Source organism: Sapajus apella, unplaced genomic scaffold, assembly GCF_009761245.1.
Source record: "Sapajus apella isolate SASKATOON/1434 unplaced genomic scaffold, GSC_monkey_1.0 scaffold23, whole genome shotgun sequence".
NCBI classification, from domain to species: domain Eukaryota; kingdom Metazoa; phylum Chordata; class Mammalia; order Primates; family Cebidae; genus Sapajus; species Sapajus apella.
In genome coordinates this window covers 1,840,199-1,866,648 of record NW_022436963.1, presented here as the reverse complement: position 1 = coordinate 1,866,648, position 26,450 = coordinate 1,840,199, and the positions used below count along the sequence as shown (strand labels likewise).

Genomic DNA, 26,450 nt, shown 5'->3' with positions numbered 1-26,450 from the left:
GAGGGAGGGGTCATCTGTTCAACCACTGTTCCCTGAACATATTGCCTGCCAGTGTGCTGAGAACCCTATGGTAAAAGAGGCAGCTGGGCCCTGTCCTCTAGGAACACACACCAAACAAGCAAACAGGGAAATGAACTTCACCATTTCAGAGGAAATCAACGGGATGACACTAGAGCCACTGGGAGGTATGTGCAGGAGAAGACAGTCTGAGGAGGGGACCTTGAATCATGATCTCAGCTCACCACAACCTCTGCCTCCCGGGTTCAAGCGATTCTCCTGCCTTAGCCTCCTCAGTAGCTGGGATTATAGGCATGAGCCACCACACCTGGATAATTTTTTTGTATTTTTAGTAGAGACGGGGTTTTTCCATGTTGGTCAGGCTGGTCTTGAAGTCCCGACCTCAAGTGATCCACCCGCCTCAACTTCCCAAAGTTCTGGGATTACAGGCATGAGCCACTGTGCCCGGCTTAGGACCAGTCTTATAGCAAGCCAGAAGAGAGTGACAACAGAGGAAGCAACAAGTGCAAGGGCCCTGGGGTGGGAAGGAGAGCTGGATGCTCCTGAACCAGAAAGGAGGCCAACCCGGCCAGAATAGGGAGAGCAAGACACTGGTGTGAGAAGGAACTGCCATGAGGCATCACAGAGGAACAAGCCACATAGGGGGTTCCCAAGTCTCCAGGGAATGCTGAGGTAGGGGCACCAACATCTCTAAGCCAGTGACCTATGTCTAGCCCTACAAACCCAACGGGTCCTGGCCTTCAGAGTGCTCCTGTATGACTGGAGAGGAGCTACCTAAGCCCTGCAGAGAACTCAGGAGCCCTCAGGCCTTTGGGGCCAAGGACTAAACTTAACCTCCCTCCTTCTCTTTGTCCTTGAAGAGTTGATGGTACAACCTGCCACTGTGCCTGTTGCATAGACAGCCTCCAAAGGCCACCGTCCCTGGGAAGCCCTGGGTCCTTGGAGGGCCTGGAAAATGATAATCAACTCTATCCCCAGGAGCTACTGCTTTGTTCACGTTATTACCTTATTGCCTAGTCCACCTTACCGTGACTGGGGCTGGTAGCCTCTCCAGCGACTCGTTAGGGCTGTCATTAGCACTGCTTCCTGGAATTTAATTTAATGAAGGAGTAAAAACAGCCCTAATGAAGGTGATGCAACAGCAAGCAGCCAAGCAAGGTGCACCTTGGCACCTGGGCTCAGGGGCTTCCTGTAGATTGTGACTAGGAGCAAGAGAGTAATAGGGGCGGAGGGACCTGTTATGGGAGGGAAGCTGGTCACTGAGTCCTGGACGCACAAGTATTGCCCTGCCGGTACTACATGGAGCAAATGCTGCGACCGAAGCCAAGCAGACAGAGGTAGGGGAATGGGCCTGGTCAGGAGTGACTTCAGGCTGTTGTAGAAAAAGCTTTTTAAAAACCTGGCCGGGCGCGGTGGCTCAAGCCTGTAATCGCAGCACTTTGGGAGGCCGAGGCGGGTGGATCACGAGGTCAAGAGATCGAGACCATCCTGGCCAACATGGTGAAACCCCGTCTCTACTAAAAATACAAAAAGTTAGCTGGGCGTGGTGGTGCGTGCCTGTAATCCCAGCTACTCAGGAGGCTGAGGCAGGAGAATTGCCTGAACCCAGGAGGCGGAGGTTGTGGTGAGCCGAGATTGCGCCATTGCACTCCAGCCTGGGAAACAAGAGTGAAACCCCCCCCCAATGTAGTCTAAAAAACTTCCGATATCAGCCAGTGCAAAGGCCCGAATATGAAGGCCAGCACGGCATGCCAAGCCAACAGGCCAGGCTGTGGGCTAGCACCAGGGGACGGAGGTCAGCAGGGGCAGATGATTTCTGCCATGGGGCAAGAAAGTTTATATTGCATTTCAAGTAAAGGGAAATAACTGGAGGGTCTTAAAGCAGAATTACATGATCTGAATTTTTTTTTTTTTTGAGACACAGTCTTACCGTGTCACACAGGCTAGAGTGCAGTGGCTCAATTGGGATCACCACAGCCTCTGTCTCCCAGGCTCAAGCAATTTCCCTGCCTCAGTCTCCAAGCGAGTAGCTGGGATACTGGCATGCAACACCACGCCCAGCTGATTTTTTGTATTTTTGGTAGAGATGGGGTTTGGCCATGTTGGCCAGGCTTGTCTTGAACTCCTGGCCTCAGGTGATCCGCCCACCTAGGCCTCTTGAAGTGCTAGGATTACAGGTGTGAGCCATGCTGCGGGCCATGATCTGATTTTTCAAGTTTCTTCTGTTTACTATGAGGAGTAAGAGAGATGGGAGGATAGGAGGTGGGGACCATTAGAGAGTAATGGAGTGAAGCCTGTGGGGACAGGGCTATCCTATGTCTCCTGGGAGAAGGAAGCTGGTGGGGGGGAGGGAGGGAGGCATTTATAACGGGAGTGAGTTTTTTGTCTTCTCCAGCAGGTTTGGGTTGGCTGGTTCCCATTCAACCTTCCCTCCAAATGGGCGTTGCTCAAACACCTAAAGATCGGTCTAAAGGGGATTCCAATGTCCCCAGTCTGCTTCCCCGCCTTTGTGCACCTCTCTACCTCTACGAAGCCTTCCTTGCTCTGCCCCGGGTCTTGGCCAGCGGTGGGCTCCCCAGTGACCTCAGCAGGACGGCATTTTGCTAGGTAAAAGGCCGGGAGGCTTAGCCGTGGACCGACAGCTGCGCAGGGTGAAACTTTGCAGGGTGCTACCTGCCCTGGGTCCTGCCCATCGCAGCTCCTGGCCCTCCCTAGTTCTTCTTTTTTTCTCCCTTGTCTACTCCCTGGACAACCCAGTAGTTCTTCACCTCCCCCAGGTTCTCTCATCCACGCCCCGCCCACGGGGTACCCTCAACAACTCCGGCCTCCCTGGCCGAGCCGAAACCGGAAACGGCCTCGGAGTGCGCTGCACCGCCGCTTCCGGGGCCTCTCTAGGCCGGAGCGCGGGATTTCGGTGGCCGGGAGAGGACGGAACGGCTTCGCGGGGCAGCGGCGCCTCCTGGCGGTCCTGCGGCGCAGCGCGGGAGCCGAGGCCGACCCAGCACCTACGCTCGCCTGGGCCACCGCTTCGCGGCCCCCACTCGCGGTGGCCCTCCACCTTGCCTGCTCTCCCGCTTTGCTCTCTCTCCGGGCCTGGCCCTCGCCTCCGCCGACCTGCCACTCTTTGGCCATCGAGGCCCGGTCTCCTCAGAGCTGCAGCCGTCCCGCGTCCTCTTGTAACGAGCCCTCCGTGGCACTCCTTCGCCCTTGCCCCTCGCGGGGCCCCAACCTGCCAGGGTCTCCTTCGCGGTAGCCGCCCTCGGCTCACCCGCAGAACGTCCCCAGTGACACCCGTCTTTCTGCTTCCTCCAGTCTGGCTCTTCACACCCTCCATCGGGAGACGCTCCCTCCCTCTCCGGCTTCCACTTCACAGCGGAGATTGACAGTGATTTGGGTGATTCGGCCGCTGAGCACCTCTCCTGCTTCCTGAGGACGGGGTAGCTCCGTGCCCATTGCCCATGCCAGCTCAGGGCCGCTGCGCCGTGGGACCTCGGATGCCCTGCTGAGTTTGACTTCAGACTAATCGGGAGAATAGAGAGGAGCTGGGTAAAACTTGCTCTCAGAACACATAGTCAAGGGTGGGTCTGGGGGTCCGGCCCCTTCTTCTACTCCGGGCTTCCCCCAAGGTCAGGCAGTCCGTGGAGGGTCTGGCTGGCTCCCTGCAGTACGCACTGCGCACGATGACTACCCATCCCGGGGGACCTCTCCCCTCCCGCCTCCAACCCTTCTGTCCGCTTTCCTCCCACGCATCTGCCAGGAAGACTTCCAGGACTGTCCTGAAGCCTCAAGGCTCGGCCGCACGACCATGGGTGACCGACCAACCCAGCCACCCGGCGGGGCAACGTGTCGGTGGGTCACCGCGCAGCCAGACTCCCGCTGGTGACCGCCAGGGGTCAGCAGAGGCCGCCTCCCTCATAGTTTGGCGGACTAGGTCGCTGGCTAATCCGGTGTGTGTAGCCAGGCCGTTTGCAGACTTGTGTCGTTGGAAAGTTTTATGCTTTCAGATTTTTCCAGGGCTGCTTTTCTTTCTAAGTAACTCTCAGCCAATTATTATTATTATTAACTATTATTTTTGAGACAGTGCAGTGGAGTGATTTTGGCTCACTGCAACCTCTGCCTCCCAGGTTCAAGCAATTCTCTGCCTCATCTCCTGAGTGGCTGGGATTACAGGCGCCCGCCACCACTCCAGGCTAATTTTTGTATTTTTAGTAGAGACAGGGTCACCATCTTGGCAAAGTTGGTCTTGAACTACTGATCTCGTGATCCACCTGCCTCAGCCTCCCAAAGTTCTGGGATTACAGGCATGAGCCAGTAGCCTGGCTACTCTCAGTCAATTATTACTACTCCAAGTTATTGAAAAGTCAGCTGCTGGGTGACTTTAGAGTCCAGGCAGAAAATTTTTTTTTTTTTTTTTTTTTGAGACAGGGTTTTGCTCTGTAGCCCAGGCTGGAGTGCACTGGTGCGATCTCGGCTCACTTCAACCTCCACCTCCTGGGTTTAAGCGATTCTCCTGCCTCAGCCTCCAGAGTAGCTGGGATTACAGGTGCGTGCCACCACACCCGGCTAATTTTTGTATTTTTAGTAGAGACGGGATTTCGCCATGTTGCCAGGCTGGTCTTGAACTCCTGACCTCAAGTGATTCACCTGTCTCGGCCTCCCAAGGTGCTGGGATTACAGGCATAAGCCACAGTGCCTGGTACACCCAGACATCTGAATGGTCCCCTGTGTCTCTCCACGGCTCCTTGCTGTCCTGGCTGCGTCTTGGACCCAGTGTGTCCCTAGCCACCAGCACTTGGCCAGGCAGATCAGGGGCCACCCTGCATACTCCCTGCTGTTCAGACTCCACTATCCAATCTCCATATACTGTTTTCCAGCTCAGTTTCCAGCACCCTGATCTTGGAAGTCGTTCACCAAGCTCCAACCTACCCTCCTACCAGCTGCTTCCATTCTCTCACCCTCAATACTTTCTTCTTTCCAGTCTTTCTTAAAAGCCACTGTTGCCGGGCACGGTGGCTCACGCCTGTAATCCCAGCACTGTGGGAGGCCGAGGCGGGCGGATCACAAGGTCAAGAGATCGAGACCATCCTGGTCAACATGGTGAAACCCCGTCTCTACTGAAAATACAAAAAATCAGCTGGGCGTGGTGGCACGTGCCTGTAATCCCAGCTATTTAGGAGGCTGAGGCAGGAGAATTGCCTGAACCCAGGAAGTGGAGGTTGCGGTGAGCCGAGATCGCACCATTGCACTCCAGCCTGGGTAACAAGAGCGAAACTCCATCTCAAAACAAAACAAAACAAAAAGCCACTGTTGGCTCTGCCCCTCTCACTTCACACAAGTTGCTTACACTGGCTCTTTCCAATTCTCCCTCACTTTTTCCTCTACCCACTCCAGGCTGGTCTGTCCCTCCCTCCACAAAAGTGCACCAGTCAGGGTCCTTAGCAACCCAAAGATGTCTGAATATAGTGGTCCATCCTCTGCACTCAGCTCCTTGGCAGCATCTGACACTTACCTGGCTCCAGGTGCCCATTCTCTCCCAGTTTTCCTCTCACCTCTCGGCTATTTCTGCCCAGCTCCTTTGCTGGTTCTACCTCATCTTCAAGGGCTCAGTGCTGACTGCTGCCCTCCTCTGTCTAAACAGCTCCTTCCCATTTCATCCAGGCCTATGGCTTTAAACACCATTTGTTTTGCTTCCCAGATCCAAAACTTCATCACTGGCCACTCTACTGAACTCAATGCATACACCCAACAGTTGACCAGGCACCTCCGCTTTGATGTCCAGTCAATGTTTTAAACTCTTCATGGACAAAACTGATCTCCCTCCCAAGCCTGCTCCTCCCCCAGCCTCCTGCAGTGGCAGCTCTATCCCTAGACAACCTTGGAGCCACCCTTGACTTATTTCTGCCTCTCTTGCCATACTTGAACCATCCGGGAACCACACCACCTCTACCTTTAGGACAAGCCTAGTGCCTTGTCCTGCCTCTACCATCACCTGGGCTTAGCCACCCAACATGACTACTTGGAATAACTGCAGGAGCCCTCGTGTCAGTGTCATCCTTGCCCCCGATTCCCCACCCAGAGCCTAGTCTTAATTCAGCAGCCAGAATAATCTATTTAAAACTTAGACTTGTGCCTGGCACGGTGGCTCACACCTGTAATCCCAGCACTTTGGGAGATCAAAGTAGGAGAACTGCCTGAGACCAGGAGTTTGAGACCAGCCTGGGAAACATAGTGAGACCCTGTCTCTACAGAAAATGAAAAACAAATAAGTAGGCAGTGGTGATATGTGCTTATAGTCCCAGCTACTCAGAAGGCTGAGGCAGGAAGTTCCCTGGAGTCCAGGAATTTGAGGCAGCATGAGCTATGATCATTTCATTTGTACTCCATCCTGGATGAGAAAGCAAGACACTGTCTCTCTCTTTTTTTGGGGGGGGGGGTTAATTTCAGATGGCATCTTGCTCTGTCGCCTGGACTGGAGTGCAGTGGTGTAATCTTGGCTCACTGTAACCTTTGCCTCTCAGACGCAAGTGATTTTCCTGCCTCAGCTCCCAAGTAGCTGGGATTACAGGAGCATGCCACCACGCCTGGGTAATTTTTGTATTTTTAGTAGATACTGGGTTTCACCATGTTGGCCAGGCTGGTCTTGAACTTTTGACCTCAAGTGATCCACCCACTTCGGCCTCCCAAAGTGCTGGGATTACAGGCATGAGTCATGGCACCCAGCCGACACTGTCTCTTAAATAAGGAAATAAATAAACAAAACAGACGAACATGAAACTTCAAGTTGCTACTGATTCAGAGACTGCCCCCTCCTCTGTTCAGGACCCAATGTTGGCTCTCATCTTACTCAGAGAAAACTCCAGAGTCCTTATGTGGCTGACAAAGCTCTACAACACTTGTCCCCTGCATTACCCCCCACCTGCCCCTTCTCTCCTCTTCCATGTCACTCCAGCCTCCTGGCTGCTTCTCCCATGCGCCATGCACATTCTGCCTCAGGGCTTTGCACTGGCTGATCCTGCCAACTGGAATCTTCTCCTGAAGTCATCCACATGGCTTCTTCCCTCTCCAAACCTCTGATTAATCAAAGTCCCTTTCTTGGCCAGGCACAGTGGCTCACTCCTGTAATCCCAGCATTTTGGGAAGTCGAGGCAGGCAGATCACTTCAGGCCAGGAGTTTGAGACCAGCCTGGCCAACATAATGAAACCCAGTCTCTACTAAAAATACCAAAAAAAAAATCAGCCAGGCAGGTGTTGTGGTGTGTGCCTGTAGTCCCAACTACTTGGGAGCCTGAGGTACAAGAATCAGAATCGCAGGCTGGGCACGGTGGCTCATGCCTGTAATCTCAGCACTTTGGGAGGCTGAGACAGGTGTATCACGAGGTCAGGAGATCAAGACCATCCTGACCAACATGGTGAAAACCCATCTCTACTAAAAATATAAAAATTAGATGTAGTGGTGCCCGCCTGTAATCCCAGCTACTTGGGAAGCTGAGGCAGGAGAATGGCTTGAACCTAGGACGTGGAGATTATGGTAAGCTGAGATCGTGCCACTGCACTCCATTCTGGTATCAGAGCAAGACTCTGTCTTTAAAAAAAAAAAATCAGAATCGCTTGAACCCTGGAGATGGAGGTTGCAGTGAGCCAAGATCGCACCACTGCACTGCAGCCTGGACAACAGAGCTAGATTATGTCTCAAAAAAAAAAAGTTCCTTTCTCAGGCCTACTCTCACCCCTGTCCCCAGACCCCCATTGTCCTTACCTTGTTGTTTTTACTCCCTGTAGTACTGAGTGTCTTCCAACCACATGATAGAATTTAGTGGTTAGGTTTAATGTTTCTTTTCTGAATCTAATCCCCAACCTGGACTGTAAATTCAAGGAAGGCCAGGGTCTTCACTTTGTTCATTGCTTTATTTGCTAGATGAGTGCCTGTCATGTAGGAAATCTCAATAAATACTTGTTGAATGAATGAATGAATGAGTCAAGAGGCAAATATGTGCTTATGCACACAGTGAGCAGGGTGTGGGCAAGGGCAGCTGCTGGGTGGGGATACTGAGACTCATGTGTTTTGCCTCCTTTCCTGCTCTGTATTATCTTATGTTTCTATAATAAGCAGTCATAGGAAAAACAGTGAAAAATATAGAAGACCTCTGTGCTGGACCTTCAGGCTGCTCTAACTTGTCAACATTCCAAACAGAATAATTTTTTCAGAATTATTTATTTATCTATTTATTTGTTTATTTATTTATTTATTTATTGAGATGGAGTTTCGCTCTTGTTACCCAGGCTGGAGTGCAATGGCGCGATCTCGGCTCACCGCAACCTCCGCCTCCTGGGTTCAGGCAATTCTCCTGCCTCAGCCTCCTAAATAGCTGGGATTACAGGCACGTGCCACCATGCCCAGCTAATTTTTTGTATTTTTAGTAGAGACGGGGTTTCACCATGTTGACCAGGATGGCCTCAATCTCTTGACCTTGTGATCCACCCGCCTTGGCCTCACACAGTGCTGGGATTACAGGCGTGAGCCACCGCGCCCGGCTTGTTTATTATTTTTTGAGACAGAGTCTTGCTCTGTTTCCCTGGCTGGAGTGCAGTGGTAATCACAACTCGCTGCAGCTTCAGTCAGCCAGGCACAAGTGATTCTCCTGACTCAGCCTCCTGAATAGCTGGGAATACAGGTATGAGCCACCACACCCTGCTAATTTTTAGAGATGGGGTTTCACCATGTTGCCCAGGCTGATCTTGAAATCTTGATTTCAAATGATCTGCCCACCTCAACCTCCCAAAGTGACAGGATTACAGGTGTGAGCCACCACGCCCAGCCCCAGAACAATTTTTTGAAAGGATAACAAAGGAAAAAACCTGAAAAATCTCTCAACCCATACACAAATGCTTAATGATGCCCAAGGGCCTGCAGAATGTGGAGACCAAGTGTCTGTAATCTGACAGCCGGGGACAAGGGACACTCATTTTCAAACAGTCATGTGGACACTTGGCTCTTGAATCTAGTGTAGTGACCACATTACCTGCCTCCTCCCTGCCAGAGCCTGCTGCCCATGGTCAGGCTGGCGAAGGCCTGACTAGGTAGGCAGAAATGGCCTCTTGGGGCCAGGGCTCAGGGTCCTTCCCCACCCCAGTTGTGTGTGTGTGTGTGTGTGTGTGTGCACGCGTGCGGCGGGGTGCTACCATTAGCACATCCCCTTGATCTGAGGGGCCTGAAGCAGAGGCCTGGTGTCCTGCTGCTGCTCTGATCTGTAGCCTTCTTTGGATGGGGGGAGTGTAAGAAAAGACCCCTGGGTCTGCCTGCAGGATGGACTTGCCTGTTATTGCCCCCCAGTGCTCAGGAGCCAAGGGTCCCAGGCAGGGCTATGGCCCCATTGAGACCTCTAGAGGGCAGCCCCTCTAATCAGAACACCCTGCGCTGCATCCACCTCTAGGCCAATGTCCAGCTCTTTCCTGGGGCCATAGGGCTCCTGGGTGAGTCCCCAGACTGGAGTCAGGCGCCTAGGCCTGTTGGGAACGGGACTCAGGAAGCTCCTCTCTGCTCAGCTGGCACTGCTGTGGGCCTAGCAGCCACCAGCTTGAGGAAGTTCTTTCTTCAGGGTTTTCCCGAGCTGGCAGCTGCCTTGCAAATTCAAACTGGATCTTTCCTGCTGCCCTTTCCCCGGCAGCCTAGCCTGGTTCAGGGTCTCTCCTAATGAGGATTTGGTGCCAAGGCCTGGGCAGCTCCATCCCACTGGATCCCAGCTGGTTCAGTCCTGCCCAAGGCAGTGGGCAGCTTCCCAGTCCCACTGGAGCCAGGGCACCTGGGGCTGTCCTGCCTCCTTGCAGCCCTTGCCCTACCCTGGACTCCTGCCTCCCTTTGCCATTTGGGGCCCCACACACAGGGACTACTAACCCCCTTTATTCATAGTACATTTTACTGTTAATAAAAAGATCAGCCCAACAGGGCACAGGATTCCTGGACTTTTGTCCCCAGACTCAGGGCATGAACAGAGAGTAGAAATGGCAGCCTGGGAGCCAGGGGAGGGCAGGGGGCCCTTCCTAGGGCTCTCTCAGGGCTCAGCTGCCCCCAGCTCAGACCCTCCCTGAAGCTGCTGGGGATGCACCTCACGTTGCCTCCTTCCGGAGGCCTCTCTCTGTCCCACTTCCTGGGGCCTCATTAATTCCTCCCCACCTCACCCCGTGAGAAAGCAGGTCTGTGCTGAGTCTGGCCCAGGCCCAGAGCTGGGTCTGAGTGTGCCACTGGCTAGTTTGGGAGGCAGGAGGTGGGGTGAGTGGTGGACTTGCCCTATCCCCACCCTCATCCCAGACAAGATGGGGGACCTCCAACACCGTCCATGTTCTGGCCCCTACCTTACTTTCCAGGAATTCGGGGACCATGGAGACCAAGAATATAAAACACAGCTAGTCTTATGTATAATATTTATAAAAGGGGGCTTCCAGCCTCCCCACCCTGTCCCAGTGTGGCCACTGGGGTCTTTGGCTCCCAGGGGCAGGCCACTCTGGGCCTCAGCCTCTCTCTTCTCTCAGCATTGGAATGTGAGCTGTGGCCCAGGCTTGTGGCAGGGGAGTCCCAGCCTCCCCAGGACTGGTGAAGGGACAAGGCAGGGGTCTCTTTGGGGTACCTACACCAGCCCACCCTCAGCAGAACCTGCTGGCCCCAGCTATGGGGTATGGGAGGGTGTCATCCTGTGAAGGGGATGGCAGAAGAGTATCTAAGAGCCCAAGTGTCTGAAAAGGGGATAGGGGATAAAAGGGGGGAAAACAAGTGGGCTGGGGGAGATGAGGCCCCAGGAGGCAGATCGTGGCCTAGCAGCAGGGTAGGGGGATGGCTACAGGCTGGATCCCAGCTCTGTTTGTCCCTATAGGCTGTGTCCCCTCAGGAGGCAGCTGCTGGGCCCCAGGGTATGCATCTGTACAAGGAGGGAATGAGGGGCTTGGGCAGGATCTAAGGTGACAGCCCCACCCTGTTCCCAGTTCAGGAAGCCCCTACAGCTCCGGAGCCCAGCGGGGTAGTGGCCCAAAGGCCTTGGTCCTGGCTCTTGAACAAAAACCTGCCACAGAAGGACATGGGGCCTGGCTGAATGCCACGGTGTTAATCGCGTCTTTCTCCTCCCCTGACTGGCCACTGGATGGGAGCAGGAGCTGGAGAGTCTGGGCAGGGCTGCTGGGGTGAGTAGACAGAACAGGATGAGGGTCATCCTAGTGGTTTCCTCCATGCCGGCTGTTCCCTGAGGCCCAGTCAATGATGATGAAGCTCAAGCTCATGGTCATCAGCAAGAAGCCAAGCACGGCAAAACACAGGGCCTGTGGGATCAGAAGTCAGGGTCAGGTCCGAGGTCAGGGCAGCTCCCTCAGCCCCATACCAGTCCACTGGCCTCCAGGCCCCTCGCACCAGGATTTTGGGGGTAGATCTTGCAGGCTCCTTCTCCGTGGGCATGATTCGGAAGTAGAAGATGGCAGGGAAGATGAAGATGAGGCACGGGGCAGATGTGGCGCCTGCAAAGAACAAGACATGGCCACTGCTGGCTCATATTCACCTACTGACTAAGGTTCGAGGGTGGATTCTTCAATGAGATCAAACATTCCTTGCTGAGGGAGTTTCATGTTGAGACCACTGGAGAGTTCTGCTTGATTCTGGGAAGCCCACCAGCCTCTCCCCCTAGTTCTCCATCCACAAGGATGGAAGGCTGCTGATGTTGGTGTCAGAAGAATGTCAGCCAATGAAGCTAGCAATGAGGAAAGGCAAGTCAAGAGATGGAGAGAGATGAGGGCTTAAGGGTATTGGGCTTCAGTATACAGCTATACTTGAAGGCTTCTCTGTTATTTGAGCCAGTGGATTCCTTTCTGCTTAATGCATTTTGGGTTGGATATCAGACATAGAGAACCAAGAGGACTGTCTGTGATATCCATGATACTCAGCCGCCAGGTCTGTCAGTCATGGCAGAATTTGTTAGTCCTCTGAGTTGGGCCACCCCAAAGATATTTCAGAATTGTCTGCTCTACCAACTGCACATGGGTCACTGCAGTTAATATAGGGTGTAAGCTCAGGAATCGGCCAGGATTTGCAGAGGTGAACTCCTCTGGGGAATACCCTATGTCCACAGCAGGGCCAGACCCTCACCAATGACTCCAAAGATGCCCAGGATGTTGGGGGCAAAGATGACCAGCAGGTTGATACAAGTGAGCAGGCTAAAGGCAATGACCACGTGCCGCAGCCAGCTGAACTCCTGGTTTGGAAACAGCATCTGCTGGATGGCGCGGCGCACCTGAGGGGCAGGTTGGAATAATCATCAGCCTGTTGTCCCCATCAGCCCCTTCCGCCACTGGTCTGGCCACCTGCCCACCAGCTCACCGGGAACAGAACGATGGGCACTGTGAGCGTGACTGCTGTCAGCACAGCCACGCGCACGCACAGGATCAGCACATCGAACGGGTCCACCTTGCTGTAGGTGTGCAGCAGCTCCGACTCCACCCCGTCTGTGGCAGGCAGGGAGGGTGGTCAGCAGGGGGCCCCAGGAAGGAGGTGGGATCTGAGCTGCCTGGGGGACCCCAACCCTGTGGGGATTGGCATGCAGACTCATCTCCACCACGGCAGGGCACAGACAGGCACCACACACCACATGGTATGCAGGGCACCATGGCCACAACCAGCCCCTTCCCCCTAGCCTGGCCTCGGCCTCTGCCCATCTGTGCAGCCATACCGTAGAAGGAGAGGTAGCCGAAGAGGGCAGCCAGGAAGTACATGACGTACATGACGGCGATGGACAGGTTGGAGATGTGCTGCATCTTCTTCTTAGAGGGGCTGTGGGGAAGTGGGGGACAGGTGTTGGTGACAAGCTGGGTCACATTGGGAGACCCCACATGCCCCAAGGTCTCTCTGGCACCATACTTTCACCATTTAGCAGCCAACAGAGTCTCCTTCTTGCCCTTAATTGCCTCTCATGGCTGCCACAAGATCTTAGATAAAGTGACTTGGCTTCTGTCACCCCACCCCCTCACATTTAGGACCACATCCATTCTTTCCAGATCAGCTCATGGCAGCCTTGCCCCTGCTCCCAGCCAGATACCTACTCCTTGAGCTCGGTATAGATGGGCAGCACCTCGGGGTGGCAGACGAAGGCGAAGGCCATGATAGGGATGGTGTATGCTGTCTGGGGAAACACGGGGCTGTGTCAAGGCAGTCCCCCACTATCACCAGGCCCCCGCCTCGCCCTGGCCTGTCAGAACCTGTGAGTTGAGTGTGAAGTAGCTGGGGGTGCAGAAGGCTGCAGCCTCAGGCTCGACCTGCAGCTGCACCTTCTCCTCCATGACCTCCACATGACTGAAGTTGCCTGTGGTGTTGCTGAAGTTGGGGGGCAGTGGACAGGGCACATGGAACTTTTTGTAGATGACCTGGAGTGGGGAGGGATGAGGGTGTCAGAGCCAGGCGGGCTGCCTGGGAAGTCACCACGAAGCCACATCTAGATCAGGACTGGCGGAACTGCCTTCTGGCCCAGGCTTCCCAGAGAGACCTGCCCCCTCCTGCTGACAGGGAACTCCCCGAGGGGACCCACCACCCCCTTTCTCGGCTAACATGGAGGAGTGACTCACTGCAATTAGGAAGAACACCATGCAGCTGAGAGAGAAGCCACTGGAGTAGCCCAGGTAGCCTGCAGAGTGGAGGCGCACTGTGAGATCGGGGGTCCTCCCATGTGCGCCTCCAACATCCCCTCCAAGGCTCTGACCCTGCCACACTCACCAAGCTGCCGCATCAGTGCCAGGGGCAGGATGACAATGACAGAGACAAGGATCACCAGGTAGTTCCCGTTCATGTACCAGTCCCTGCAGGGATGGGAGTGGGGAGCCAGGGTCAGAATCCATTCAGCCTGGGATGGGGCTCCTGCCTCCCTCTGCTGGAGTCACCAGTGGTGCCACTGAGTGACATCTGAAGAATCTTTGTCAACAGCTCTGAGTCTTACTTTCCCCATCTGCAAAATGGGTGTGCCCTTGACACTCTTCTTCAGGATGATGTGAGGACTAAGGTTCCAGCCTGACACACAGCTCATGCTTGAGACCCTCTCGATTATAGGCACTGCTCTTGCCTCTCTCAGGACACACAGGCCTGGGCCCAGCCTTTGGAGGGAGGCGTGTGGGAGCTGGCTCTAGAGGGAGGTGGTGTTTTCCACAGAGGTTCCAGGCACTTGCAATAACTGGAGCCCCTTGCGGTTCCTTCTGGCATCTGGGCCTTGCCTCATCCTGCCCCCTCCTCTGCCCACCAGGAATGGATACGGGGCATAAGGGAACAAGGGGATAAGGCCCAGGACCATCCTCAAAGGCAAGCCCCAAAGCCAACTCCTTGGGAAAGGCCCAGGGCCCCCCAGGGACAGAATACCAGCTCTCCCTCTTTCGAGAGCTGCTCTCAACCTCCCAGTCCCTTTGCTTGCTCGAGGTTGGGGGGGGATGTCAAGAGCAGGGCCTGGCTGTGTCTCCTCTGTCCCACAAAACATGTTTGATGCCCAGTCAATGCTGGCTAAAGTGACAGGCAACTGGGACACCTGGGCTTAATCTCTTGGTGGGGGGGGCAACCCCATGGTCAGGAATAGTAGGCGCTTAGAGCTAAGCCTGAGGCTCCCACGCTTACACGCTGAGTCTGGGGTGAGGAGGGGCCTGGCTTCCTTAGCTGCACCCTGCCCCTAGCCCCACATGTCCCTTCTGGAGGCAGGGGGACCCCCAGGTGCTTCCCAAGTGAGTGTGGACTGAATGCTGGCTCTGCTGGTAACTCGCCCTCCAGCAGCCACTTGTCTGCTCTGTCTTGCCTCTCTCACTAGCCCAGCCTGGGGCCCCCACCCTCACCCAGCCCCAGCCTACCCCACCCCTCCTCACTGCACCTCACCCCTCCCCTCCCCACCCCAGGGCTCACGAGGTTTTCTCCTCCAGATTCAGGAAGGTCTGTATGACAAGTGGCAGCTCAGACTTGATGATATACAGGTAGCTGGACATGGCTGTGGGGAGAGGGGCAGGCAGGCACTGGGGTCAGCCCAACCAGCTAGCTTTCGGAGCTGTCCACTCACTAACTGCCTGCCCCTGCCCACTGCTCTCACCTCCGATGTTCTGCAGTGTGATGGCCAGGGCTGCTGCCAACTTTCCTGGGGTCCCAAAGGCACGGTAGCCCAGCTGCTCATAGGCACGGATGCCTATGGGAGCAGGGTCAAGAAGTCAGGAGTTTGCCCCAGTTTACCCACCAGCTCCCGCCCATTCCAGGCTGGCGTGAAACTCACCCACGACCCCTGAGGACTTGAGTAGGAGGTGGATGGAGTAGCTGGAGAGCAAGGCGACAGCTGTCAACAGGAACCTGGGGACACATGGGAAGATGAAAGAAAAAGAGGCCACCTGGGGCTCCCCTGGCTGACAGAGAGTGAGGGGCTCTGGAAGGCCGGGGGGTGGAGGGTCTGTGACCTGGGTATGTGGACTCCCAACAGGTATGGATGCAAGCTCAGCAGGCCCCAGGGGTGATGAACACCACCTCATTTGATCCAGGGTGGGACACACCCCAGAAGGGGCCCTGTGAGTCAAGAGTGTCCCTGTGACTGCCCTCTAAGCACCTCCTTCTCTCAAGTCCTTGGAACAAACATGTTTTCCATCCTGGCTTCAGGGCAGAGCCCCCAGGCAAAGGACACGTGTGCCCACACAAGGCCTGGCTGTGGGGCTTGGCCATCACGTGTAAGGTGACAGAAGGACAGTCTCTGGCCTGTAAGGCCGGCCTGTGTTGTGACCTCAGTGGGTTTACTGGGCAGTGAGGTATATTTGTTTGGCTGTGGAGATTTTTTCAGCCGTGGTTTGTTAGTGTAAGAAGTGCCCACCCATTGCAGCCTGGGCGCTGGGACAGGGAACTGGCAGGTCCCGGGAGGTCATGGTTGGTGGCTTGCTTAGGGCCCCTATCTTTAGAAGGTTCTCTGAGGGTACTCACAGGAAAAGGATAATGCCTGTATTGGCCATGGCATAGGCGAGTCCCAGGATGCCGCTGCCCATGATGGCGTTGCTGAGGTTGAACACTGACATCCCGAACGATGTCTTCCCCTCGAACTGCAGGCACCAGGGTGGGATGGGGAGGGGTGGGGGGAGTCAGCAAGGCACAGGGGCATCATGGTGTCCCCCTGACTGTCCCTCAGCCTCCCACTGCTGCCAGAGACCACTTCATTACTGCATCTAAGCACCCCATAGTGCCCCCTACAACCCGTTGCTGTCCCACTCACGTCGGTGAAGGTTGGCTCCTTGCTGAGACTTTTCTGTAGGAAACTCTTGCCCTCAATACAGCTCCCTGTGGGGTCCTCGATCCTGCAGGCACAGGTCAGGGTGGGTGGCTCTGCTCCAGTCCTTTGCTCTGTTACCCCTGCCCTGTCTTGAGCCACCACTGGGTCCCTCTTGTACTCACCTCTGGTTGCGTGCCATGGGGGTGACGACTGGGAGCAGCCCCTCTGAGTGTTTGCCGTTGGGCACCAGTTCCACCATCTCTGTCTGCAAAGGTGCCTCCATGGCTCAGGGCACACCACCAGGAGCACTGGTCTCACACCAACAGTCAGATGTCTGCAGAGCAGCCAGGTCCCTCTGGTTAGCCCCATTACTTGGGCCTATGGCCCAGCCTCCCACATGAGGCCTGCAGCCATAGCACACCTCCAGGATGCCCACTTGGGACATATCCGCACATGCAGCTCTGCCTGCTGCCTCCCTGAGATCTGCCATTGGAGGAGTCCAGCTTGGACACCTGAGTTCCCATGACATTCTGATGGGACACCCTAGCCAGTACATAATGCACCTCTTACATGCACACCAGTCCAGGCAAGCCCTTGGGGTCTCGGTTTCACCATCTGTGAAGTGAGGGTCATCTGGATGACCCAAGTTCAGAGCCCAGTGGCACCAGCAACCCCAGATGTTCAGTCTCAGACCCCCAGACTTCACTCTGGGTATGTACCCAGGACAGACTTCCCCTCCTTGACATTAGTACTGGGAGATGGTTTCCTACACTGGCCCCGTGTCCAGGGACCTCCTAGCTAACCTAGAATGGCACTGCCCGACGGCTGGAGGCCTCGGGAGAGGGTGAGGGCTGTGGGCCCTGTTCCCAGCCGCCCGGCGGGCACTGCTGGCAGCCAGAACAAAGAGCCCTCTGTGGGCTGAGAGCTGGCGCTGGGAACGGCAGGCGCAGAGGCTGTCCCCCCTCCCCGGAGCCAGGATGCCTAAGGCGGTGCTGGGTGGCTGGACACCTGGGCCCTTCCCGCCTGGCTGTGGCAAAGGGCTTTCGGGGGGCCTTCCAGGAAATGGGTGCTCCAGGGCTGGTTCTCTGTGCCACACATGCTTCACCCTCCACACAGTCCTGGCCTCAAGGCCATGTTTTCTTCCAAGTCTTTCCTCCACTGCCAGGCAGGGAACCCCCCACCAACCCTCAGGAGCCTGCTGTCCAGGAGTGGACCCTCTGAACAGACCCCCATTTCCTAGGGCCCCAGGCCAGGAGCTCAGGCCCTTGGCCAGCTATAGAGGAGCCTGGGTCACCAGATCAGTCTCCTTTCTCTGCCTTCAGGACTTGGCTCTGCTGGGCCTCAAAGGAATCAGCTCCCCTTCCCCCACCACCCCTGCCCACTGCCCAGACAACTTACTGGCCCCTCTCCCATCACTGGGTCCAGGAATTGCCTACTTCATACCCAGAGGTGGCTGGGCATAGTGCCCCCAGGTTCTGTAAGGACACCCCGAAGGCCAGCCTGGCCAGCAGGAGAGCTGAGGCCAGAGTGGAGACCAGGGAGGGGGCAGCCCTGCCAGGCAGGACAGGCAGAGCCGGGTCCTGAAGCTGTGGTGCCCTCTCTGCTGGGTAACCCTGAATTCTGCCCCAAATCCCCCATCCCCACTCTGGCCCCTGATGGTCTCAGGTCTGCCCTTGAATCTGGAGCACTGGGGGACTCAAACGTGGCACTCAGGGCTAGGGGTGAACAGGAGAGGCTGGGTTCAGGCCTCAGGCCTAGTGTCCCCGGAGGCAGCAGAGGTCACAGCAGCCTCTGGCCTCTCTGGTCAGAGGACTCCCTCCCGGCATTGTTCCAGGCAGCCCCAGGCCAGAGTTCAGATTTTGGCACCTGGGCCCTGGAGACCCCATACTTGGCAATCTTGCATCCCCCAAACCTGCCTCTCCTTCTGGTGCCAGAGTCCTACCTCCTCTCCTCCAAGCCCCACCCACTCAGGACCAAAATAATGTTAGCATCTCTTCTTGAGCCCTCTCCCCATTCCCAGAGTTCCCTAGATCAGCCTGTCCTCATGCCCCTGCCCTAAGCCTTGCCATCAGCATCCCTCCAAGAGTCCCAGCTGGGTATGAAGATACCGGTGCTGGCGCCCAGAGCTACTCCAGAGTCCCCCCCCTCCACCCCACAGCTGGGACTGTCCTGTCTCGGCCCCCTACCTTGGGCAGGCTGGGACAGGCCCTCAGAGTGTGCTGAGCTGGCAACCTGGCCAAAGCACCCTTCTCTGCCCTAATATCCTTCCCTAGCAGCCAGGCACTGCCTCCAGGGAGACCACAGTCCGTGGCATGGGCTAGAGGAGGTGTCTGAGGTCTGAGCTCCAGGTTCCCCATCCCCGCTGCAGGAGCTGGGCCTAGACCCTCGGGGCCTGGTGGCTATTACTCAATCATGACCAGTCATTTCTGGGTCTTGGGCTGGGGCCTGACATCCCAGAAAGGATATAGAATATCTCTTCTCAAGTGACCTCCAGCATGGAAGAGACAAATCCCCCAAATAGCACCCTCATCACTACACTATGGCTCCTGCTGCAACTCAGTGTGAGCCACAGAGAGCTGGGTCTCAAAAAAGAGGACAGGGAGCCTCAAGGAAGACTTCCTGAAGGAGGTGATGAAGCCAGTCCTAAAATTCCAGTAGGCACCCTGGGGTGTCAAACAGGAAAGAGTGCACCAGGCAGAGAGCACAGTATAGGTAGAGGCCCTGAGGTTCGGTACAGGCAGGCCGTGAGGATTGAAGGAAGGTTCTGTGGCTACAGACAAACCTGATAGAGCCGTAAAGACCAGGTCTAGGAGTCTGGACTTCGGTCCAGGGCAGGGAGGAGGGCTGAGGGGCCAGGGTGAGGATTAGCGCTAGCCTGGCATGCAGCCCCCAGCAATTCCCTGAGGCTGCCAGCCCATTTTTGACAGCTCCTACCCCTTGGCCCGTGGCCTCCCAGGCTCCTTTATATCAGGGAGTAAGGGTAAACTCTGGGAACTGCCCCTGCATAAAAAAGCCTGCCAGCAGAGCCTGATCGCCTGTGGTGAAAGCCCAGGGTAGATCCTCTAGCACTGGGCTTGGCCCTGCCTCACCATGTGACTAGGGGCAGGGTACTCCTCCACTCAGGACCTCAGCATTTCCCTCCACCGCCATCCTCTAGGGGGTCCCATGAAGCTTGGCCAAATCTGTGGATGAGTGAGGAGCCTCCCCAAGGCCTTCCTGCCCAGGGTAGGCCATGGGTGTCCAGAGAGTAGCCAGGCGCTAGGAAGGGGAGATCATGGTGACCTTGGGCAGGTCATCAAAATGGCATCTTTCATGGATGTAGTGTGAGCCTAGGCAGTAAATCAATGGCCCAGGCCATTGCCCTGGGACCTATTTGCTTTCCTGGGAGATAAGGGCCAGGAGGGGCCAGGAGCCACAGGGGTGGCGCAGCCGGTAACACCCACCCACGCGCACATCACCGGGTGAGAATTCATCAGGCACACCTCGGCGGGTGTTGAGTTTGGCTAATTAAAGATTTTGAGGCCTAGGAATCCAGGGCACCTCAGGATGGCTGATGCAAGCAGCTATAGGAAGCACAGCTCTCTGTCTAAGGATCAAGGTCCTTGGAGTTCCCAGGATTCTGAGCCTTGCTTTCCTTCCCCATGCTCAGGAACATAAGTGGGTCTGGGTCTGCAGTAATGACTGGTGACAGGGAGGCCTTCACATTCTTCTTTCCTTGGTGGCCACTTGCACCAGTGGAGGCGGAGACTCCCTGGAGCTTACTGCTAAGGCCCAGGCTTCCCAACCTCAGCCAAGATCTAGAGGAGAGACAGCTGGCCTGGCTTGAGGGTCCATCGTGATTATCCCTGGGGGCTCAGGGGTGAGGGCTGCTCCCAGTTCCAGCTCAGCTGATTTTTACCACTCCCTTCCTTGGCTGAGACAGGGTGCCCACCTCCTAAGTCTGATACCCAACTGGACAGCTACCCCTCTGTCCACCTGCTCCTTCAGGCTTCAGAGGGAAGATCCCCCTCTCCTAGGACAAGCCGTTAGTAAGGGAGGAAACCAGATCCAATGGAGACATTTGGACTGTATGTTGTCCAGTCACAGCCACAGGAATCAGTGGTATCTGATTGCTGGGGTCAGGGGTCTAGGGACAGAGCAAGTGGAAGGAGGGTGTTAGAACAGGGAAAAGACACCTTTTACCATCCTCCAGACCCACATCTCCAGATTCTGACCCCAGTAGATTCCAGTCTGCCGTCTGCCACATCCTCCTCAACAACACAACAATGCAAGTGGCCAGTGTGTGGACAACACTGGGCTAATACTGAAGAGGTGACATGCAGAAGGGGGCACATCCAGGGGAAGCCAGATGGCCCAGAGAACTGATCTACTGGCCACGTCAATCCATCACCCTCAGCTCCCTGGCCCTGGGATTTCAGGTCTATGTCTGTGTTCTGGGCATCCGGAGGTGTCTAGGAGGATCTGAGAGGCCCAGCTGGGGCCGGAAGGTGGACTTTCCTGTGGCTGGGTACATTTTCTAACAGATACTTGTAGTTGGGCCTAACCTTAGGCACCTCGGCCTCCCTTCCCACCCAGCCCTGGACCCTCCTTGCTCAGGCTGCCCCTGCTAGAGGTTGTAGCCAGAAGCTCTTGGTTCACGAGTGGGCTAGAGCAGCAGCAGCCTCCACCTCCCCCATTGCCAGCCTGCTGAGAAGGACGTGCAGCCTGAGGCCCAGCTGAGGCAAAGGACAGGACATCACGTGACTGCGGCCCCCCAGGGGCAGGGGAGACCCTGCGCCAGCCAGCCCATTCTCTTCCCTGCTGACCCGGAATCCCCTGGAGGAGACCAAATATTTGGACAGCCGGACTTCTGGCCCCAAAGAAAGCTGGAGCACAGGCCTCAGGCAGCTCTGGACTCATCAGAGAGTCCGATGGGGTTCTAAAGTCAAGGTCAGCCTGGAGGAGGGGCGACATCCAACATCATGAAGAAGAGGCAGTGGGTGGGAAGAGAGATAGGGAGCGAACAGGGAGAGAAAACATTAGCTCCATGCGTCCATGCATACTGATCCATACAGAGAGACAGACAGACAGACAGAGACGCAGAGGCCCAGGGAGACAGGGAAATGCAGATGCACACAGAGGGACAGACAGAAAAACACACAGACAAAAATCAGATGCAGATAGGCAGACAGACATTCAGACAGGGAGACAGAGAGCTACAGAGACAATCAGGGAGGTGAGAAACAGAGTGAGTGCCAGTCAGAGATGGCCAAATGGAGGAAGACAGCTGCAAAGCTGGGTGTGGTGGCTCACGCCTATAATCCCACCACTTTGGGAGGCTGAGGTGGGTGGATCACCTGAGCCCAGGAGTTCAAGACCAGCCTGGCCAACATTGTGAAACCCCATCTCTACTAAAAATACAAAAATTAGCTGAGCATGGTAGTGGGTGCCTGTAATCCCAGCTACTCAGGAGGCTGAGGGAGGAGAATCGCTTGAACCTGGGAGGCAGAGGCTGCAGTAAGCCAAGATTGGGCCACTGCACCTCAGCCTGGGAGACAGAGCAAGACCCTGTCTCAAAAATAAAAAATAAAAAAGAGACAGCTGAAGAAAAAGAGAGCCCCAGAAAGAGGGAGAAGGGGAGAAGGAGCCAGGGGGCCCAGGTGAGGGGGCAGTGGGCCCAATGGGCACTGCAGAGATGGCCAGGCAGAACCCTGAAGGACCCCACAAAAAGGCTGCTGCTGCGCCTCCAGGTCCCCACAGAGCAGGTTATGCCCCTACTAGCCAGGTGCTATGACACCCAGAAGGTGGGGCTGAGCCCACTAGGACCACAAAGCCAGGCCCAACTGGAAAGCTCAGAGATCCCTGATCCAGCACCCAGGACTTGTCTACCTGAGCAATGGAAAAGATGATGGACAGTTGGAGTGACCCCATTCTTAGCAGCCCTGCACGTGTGCAGACGTGCTGGCTGGGAGGCTGTGTACAGGACGTGGCCTGCAGAGCGGAAATTCAAAACCAAGCCACCCCAGGCCATTGGCCGGAAAGCCCCTCCTGCCCCAGCAGCTGGTCCTTCCCTTTGGCCCCCAGAAGCCCCGCCTGGTCCTCTGGAGCCCCACCCTGTTCTCCTATGTCTGTCCTACCACCCAGAGTCAAAGGTCTACCCCTCACTCACTAGACAGTGTACACAGGGCGCACAGTAGGTGCTCAGCAAATGTTAAATGAATGGAATGGCCGGGCGCAGTGGCTTACACTTGTAATTCCAGCACTTTGGGAGGCCGAGACAGGCAGACTGCTTGAACTCAGGGGTCCGAGACCAGTCTGGGCAACATGGTGAAACCCCGTCTCTACCAAAAATACAAAAAAAATTATCCAGGGTTGGTGTTGCACACCTAAGCTCCCAGCTACTCAGAAAGCTGAGATGGGAGAATTGCTTGAGCCTGGGAGGCAGAGGTTGCAGTGAGACGAGATTGTGCCACTGCACTCCAGCCTGGGCAACAGAGTGAGACCCCATCTCAAAAAATGAAAAAAATAAAAAAAATAAATGAATTGAATGCATTTGAGGCCCTTGCAAGCCCTCTTACCTGCTCCAAGTGAGGCCTGGTCCCCGGCCATGTCTGCACTAGAACATTCTCCCACTGGGTCCCACTTCTACTATAGAAGACTACGCATTCCACCTGAGCTTTTTGTTCACAGAGATGCCAAAACTGCGCTCCCTGGTGGCCCACCCCAAGCCATGTCCCTCCAAACGTGTTTCCTCTCAAACTGATTGCTTGTCCTCATACCCAGCCCAGACTTCCAGGGTGTGTCCAGTTCAGCTTAAAATCCTTCCCTGATCCAACTCAGAGACCATGAACCCCCAGCCAGTCTTGTTGTGCCTCAGTTTTTCCATCTGTCTAGGGCTCCGAGGCTACTTGCTAGGGCAGTGGCACAAGGACAGGAGCAACCAGTTGTCATGGTCTGGCAACCTGGAGCCCTGGACTGGTGTGGGGACCATTTGTGACATGGGCCAAAAGGACCAGCACACAATGAAGACTGGCTTGAGAGGCCAGTGAAGACATGGATCCCATGGACCCAGGCAGAACAAAATTCTGAGATACACACTCCCACCTTCCCCAGAGATTCAGCCCCCTGCTCCCAACATCAAGAAATCAGATTCCCATTTATGGTTTCAGTCATTCCAGCCCTCTCAGAGATGTGCCATGCTTGGCTTCTTCCAGTCCTCCTCCCTTCCGCCAGCAATGCTTCTTGCAGGAAGGGTACCATGGCTGTGCCAAATTTCCCCCATTCAAAATGGAACCATCCTTGGGTCTCTTTAGCTTTCTTGCCCCCAGACTGAGAGGCCTGAGGATTTGCTTCCTTTCCAGAAGGAAATGAGCCCCATCCCAGACCTTTTACAGAACAGGAAGGGGTGGAGGGTCCACAGGCCTTTTCCAGGGGTAGCTCTGTGGCTGGAGTTGGTCATGGCGGAAAGGACAGGGTTGGCAGGATGAAGGAAGGATGGGCATGAGTGGGTTGTCCTCCATGTCCTCTTAAGTCCCCAGGGCTTAAGAGCCTTTGACTTAGCCTTTCTCAGACCTGTTCAGGAGCCCATACCCGGACTCAGGACTCAGGTCCCTGTGGGGGAAAAAGGGCGGGTCCCCGCAGGTCCCGCCCCAGCCTCCCCCTACCCGGGTGTAAACAAACGCACGCATTCGCTGTGGCCAATCCAAGGGGCCAAACGGGTAAAGGCGGGCTCTTGCAAACCAAGTCTTGGTTTCTTCTCTCTGCCCTGCGCTGCGCGGGCTCTGCCTTACACCCTACTCCGCGCCAGGTGGAGAGGAGCTCGAAGGGCGCCCCGGCCTCAGGTCAGGGAGCCACGCGCACTCTGGGCCCGCCGTGCCCGCTGGCTCCAGTGCAAATGGCACCGACTCTGGGACCAGCATGTACCCCGCGGCCCCTCAGTTGGCACGGCCCGATCTGCCCTCAAGCCCTTGTCCAACGCAGCCGGGATAAATATACTCGGATTCCCAGCGTGCCAGCCGGGCAGCTCTGCCTGTCAAGCGCCTGTCGGGGCAGCTCTCCAGGGACTGGTCCAGGCCCCTCTTGAGTGCCCCCTCAAGCCTTCTCCAGTCTCCCCTGTGGGCCCTGCCTCAGGAAGCCTGTGGCGTGCCGCCTGAGCCCCCAACAAGACGTCCTGTGGTCCCAGCCCTGGGTACCGCCGACCCGCTGTACCTCCCCGTCCTGCCAAGAGGCCCTAAGGGGACGACGTGTCCCTCCCGGTACACCTAGCGCCCTGCTCAAGCTCGGCGCTGAGTCCCGACTGGCGGGTCCCCAAGACCAGCACCTGGAGCGCGCGGGGCTTTGGCTCGCCTGCCCGGGTCAGGACGGGAGAGGGGAGATTCCCAGAATCCGGCTATGGTGGGCAGGAGAGGGGACAGTAGGGCTCGGTCCACCCATGCCCTTGGGCGGGTGGGTGAACTCCCGAAGCGGTACCTGGCCTCACGGTTGGGCACGCGCGGCGCTCCGCTCGGGCCGTGAGGTCCGCTCTGCTCCCGGCTGAACTCAGGGCTGCAACAGCGACAACAGCGACGGGGGATGAAGGGCGCCCGGCCCCGCCCCCGGCCCGCCCCCCGCCCGCCAATCCCTGGCGGCCCGCGGGAGGAGGGGCTGGTCGGGAAGTGGCGGGGGCCCGGGCAGGCCGGGAGCAAAGGGGCGGCCGGCGCTCTAAGGGAGCCCCTAAGTGGGAGAGCAGAGCTGCAGGAGGGGCTCCGTTGAGTCTTGTGGGCGGAATGCTTCAGTCCAAAGCAGATTTTCTCTGAGGTCTGTGGGTGTCACCTAAACCCCTGAAACGCTCTGCCCACAACCCCCGAAGCCAGAAGGGGAGCTTCAGCCAACGGGACTGGCAGCGCATAGCCTCAGTGAGGGATGCTTGAATGGGGGACTTTCAGGCACATTCAGGCATCAGAATGCCTCATCTACCTGCCTCCCTTTGCCCAACCAGGGGCGGGGTGGTGATGGGGGTGGGAGGGCTTCTTATATCAATTCTGTTTCCACCCCAGATATTCAGAGGAAGCTGAGGCTGGAACAGAGAGGGCAGGGGCAGTGAGGTCAGGCATAAAACCAGGTTTGGCTGGCTTGAGCCTCACGTGGGGCCCCCAACCATGACCCCCGTCCTTATTTTGAAGGTTTAGGAGACAGCCCTCTGCCTGCCCCCAAGAAGGGGCCTGGGATTTGGTGCCCTGGGGACAGGGGTTTTAGGATGGCCCCATTCTTGGCTGGGGGCTCCTATCTCACCCCTGCCTACTCTCCACACAGGGTCCTGGTGCTCAGCAGCGGGTGGTGGGTGTTAAGGTCCCAGGTTCAGCCACTGGAAAGCTGGGGGAAGACACTAAGCTTTGGGGTGAACTGGGGGGATTCCCAGAACAGCTGTGCCCCTTGCTTCTCAGCCACTGACTCTGATCCGATTAATCTCATGTCCTCTGCTGTTCCTATCCAAGCTGGTCTTCTCTGTGTCATGCCTGTCCCGCTTCCCAGTGTGGGGAAATGCCCTCAGAGGACATGCCCGACCCCCCCTCTGCCCTGGGCTGGGAGTCAGGACTCCAGGATTCTCTCCTGCTGACTCACAGAATCACCACAGCCAAGCCCTGGCATACCTCAGTTTCCCTCTGTCACACGGAAATGGCTGTCTTTTTCTCCTTCACCCATTCCAATGGCTGGGGGAATGGGTGAAGGGGAAGGTGTGAGCCCAGGCAGGGGGCTTAGCTCTGGCTGGCAGGGCTAGAGATAAAGGCATTGGGATGGTGGCAAACCCTGAAAACCTCAAGCCACCCGAACTTCTGCCCAGCTGGTAGCTGAAAAATGGGAAAGGGCTGCCTTTCACTCCTGGTCTGGACTGATACTATCCCCAGATCAGAGCTCACCTTGACTCCCACCCTCCAAAAGGGGATGGTTCTGCCTTGGGACAGAGCCATATAGAAGAGGTGCTGACTAGGGCCTCAGGCCTGCCTCCCACCTCTTACCCTCCCACCTGCAGACACCCTGGATGCTCACAGGAGCCATTTGCCAAGGGCTGGTGGCTCCCACTGGCAGTTCCTGAGGAGCCAGGGCTGGCTCAAGGTCACCTGGCAATGTGGGTGTTGGGGTCCTCAATCCAGACTGGAAGAAGCAGGGGTTGGCTGGGCTGGGCTGCTGTGGGAGGCCCAGAGTTGGGTATGATGTGGGGTCCCTGGGTCAGGCCAGTTGTGGCCA

The 26,450-nt window shown here is 56.3% G+C and overlaps 1 protein-coding gene across 1 annotated transcript; it reads right to left on the bottom strand.

Moving 5' to 3' along the window:
- Positions 1 to 10,422: 10,422 nt before the first annotated feature.
- On the bottom strand, positions 10,423 to 24,805 carry SLC38A3 (solute carrier family 38 member 3). The gene is made up of 16 exons (XM_032289917.1): positions 24,696 to 24,805; positions 16,430 to 16,581; positions 16,251 to 16,332; positions 15,965 to 16,080; positions 15,276 to 15,349; positions 15,099 to 15,191; positions 14,918 to 14,999; positions 13,757 to 13,839; positions 13,609 to 13,667; positions 13,246 to 13,410; positions 13,090 to 13,169; positions 12,720 to 12,820; positions 12,371 to 12,495; positions 12,140 to 12,284; positions 11,411 to 11,514; positions 10,423 to 11,322 (listed from the first exon to the last, which is right to left on the bottom strand). The coding sequence occupies exons 2-16, from the start codon at positions 16,528 to 16,530 to the stop codon at positions 11,218 to 11,220; spliced, it is 1,515 nt and encodes a 504-aa protein (XP_032145808.1). The 5' UTR covers positions 16,531 to 16,581; positions 24,696 to 24,805; the 3' UTR covers positions 10,423 to 11,217.
- Between the last annotated feature and the right edge of the window lie 1,645 nt (positions 24,806 to 26,450).

Excerpts from the sequence above, each read along its gene's own strand:
- SLC38A3 (XM_032289917.1), bottom strand. The coding sequence starts at position 16,530 with ATGGAGGCACCTTTGCAGACAGAGATGGTGGAACTGGTGCCCAACGGC. Across the intron at positions 15,192-15,275 it reads CAAGTCCTCAGGGGTCGTGG|GCATCCGTGCCTATGAGCAG; the intron begins GTGAGTTTCACG and ends CTGCTCCCATAG. Across the intron at positions 13,668-13,756 it reads GGCACTGATGCGGCAGCTTG|GCTACCTGGGCTACTCCAGT; the intron begins GTGAGTGTGGCA and ends TCCACTCTGCAG.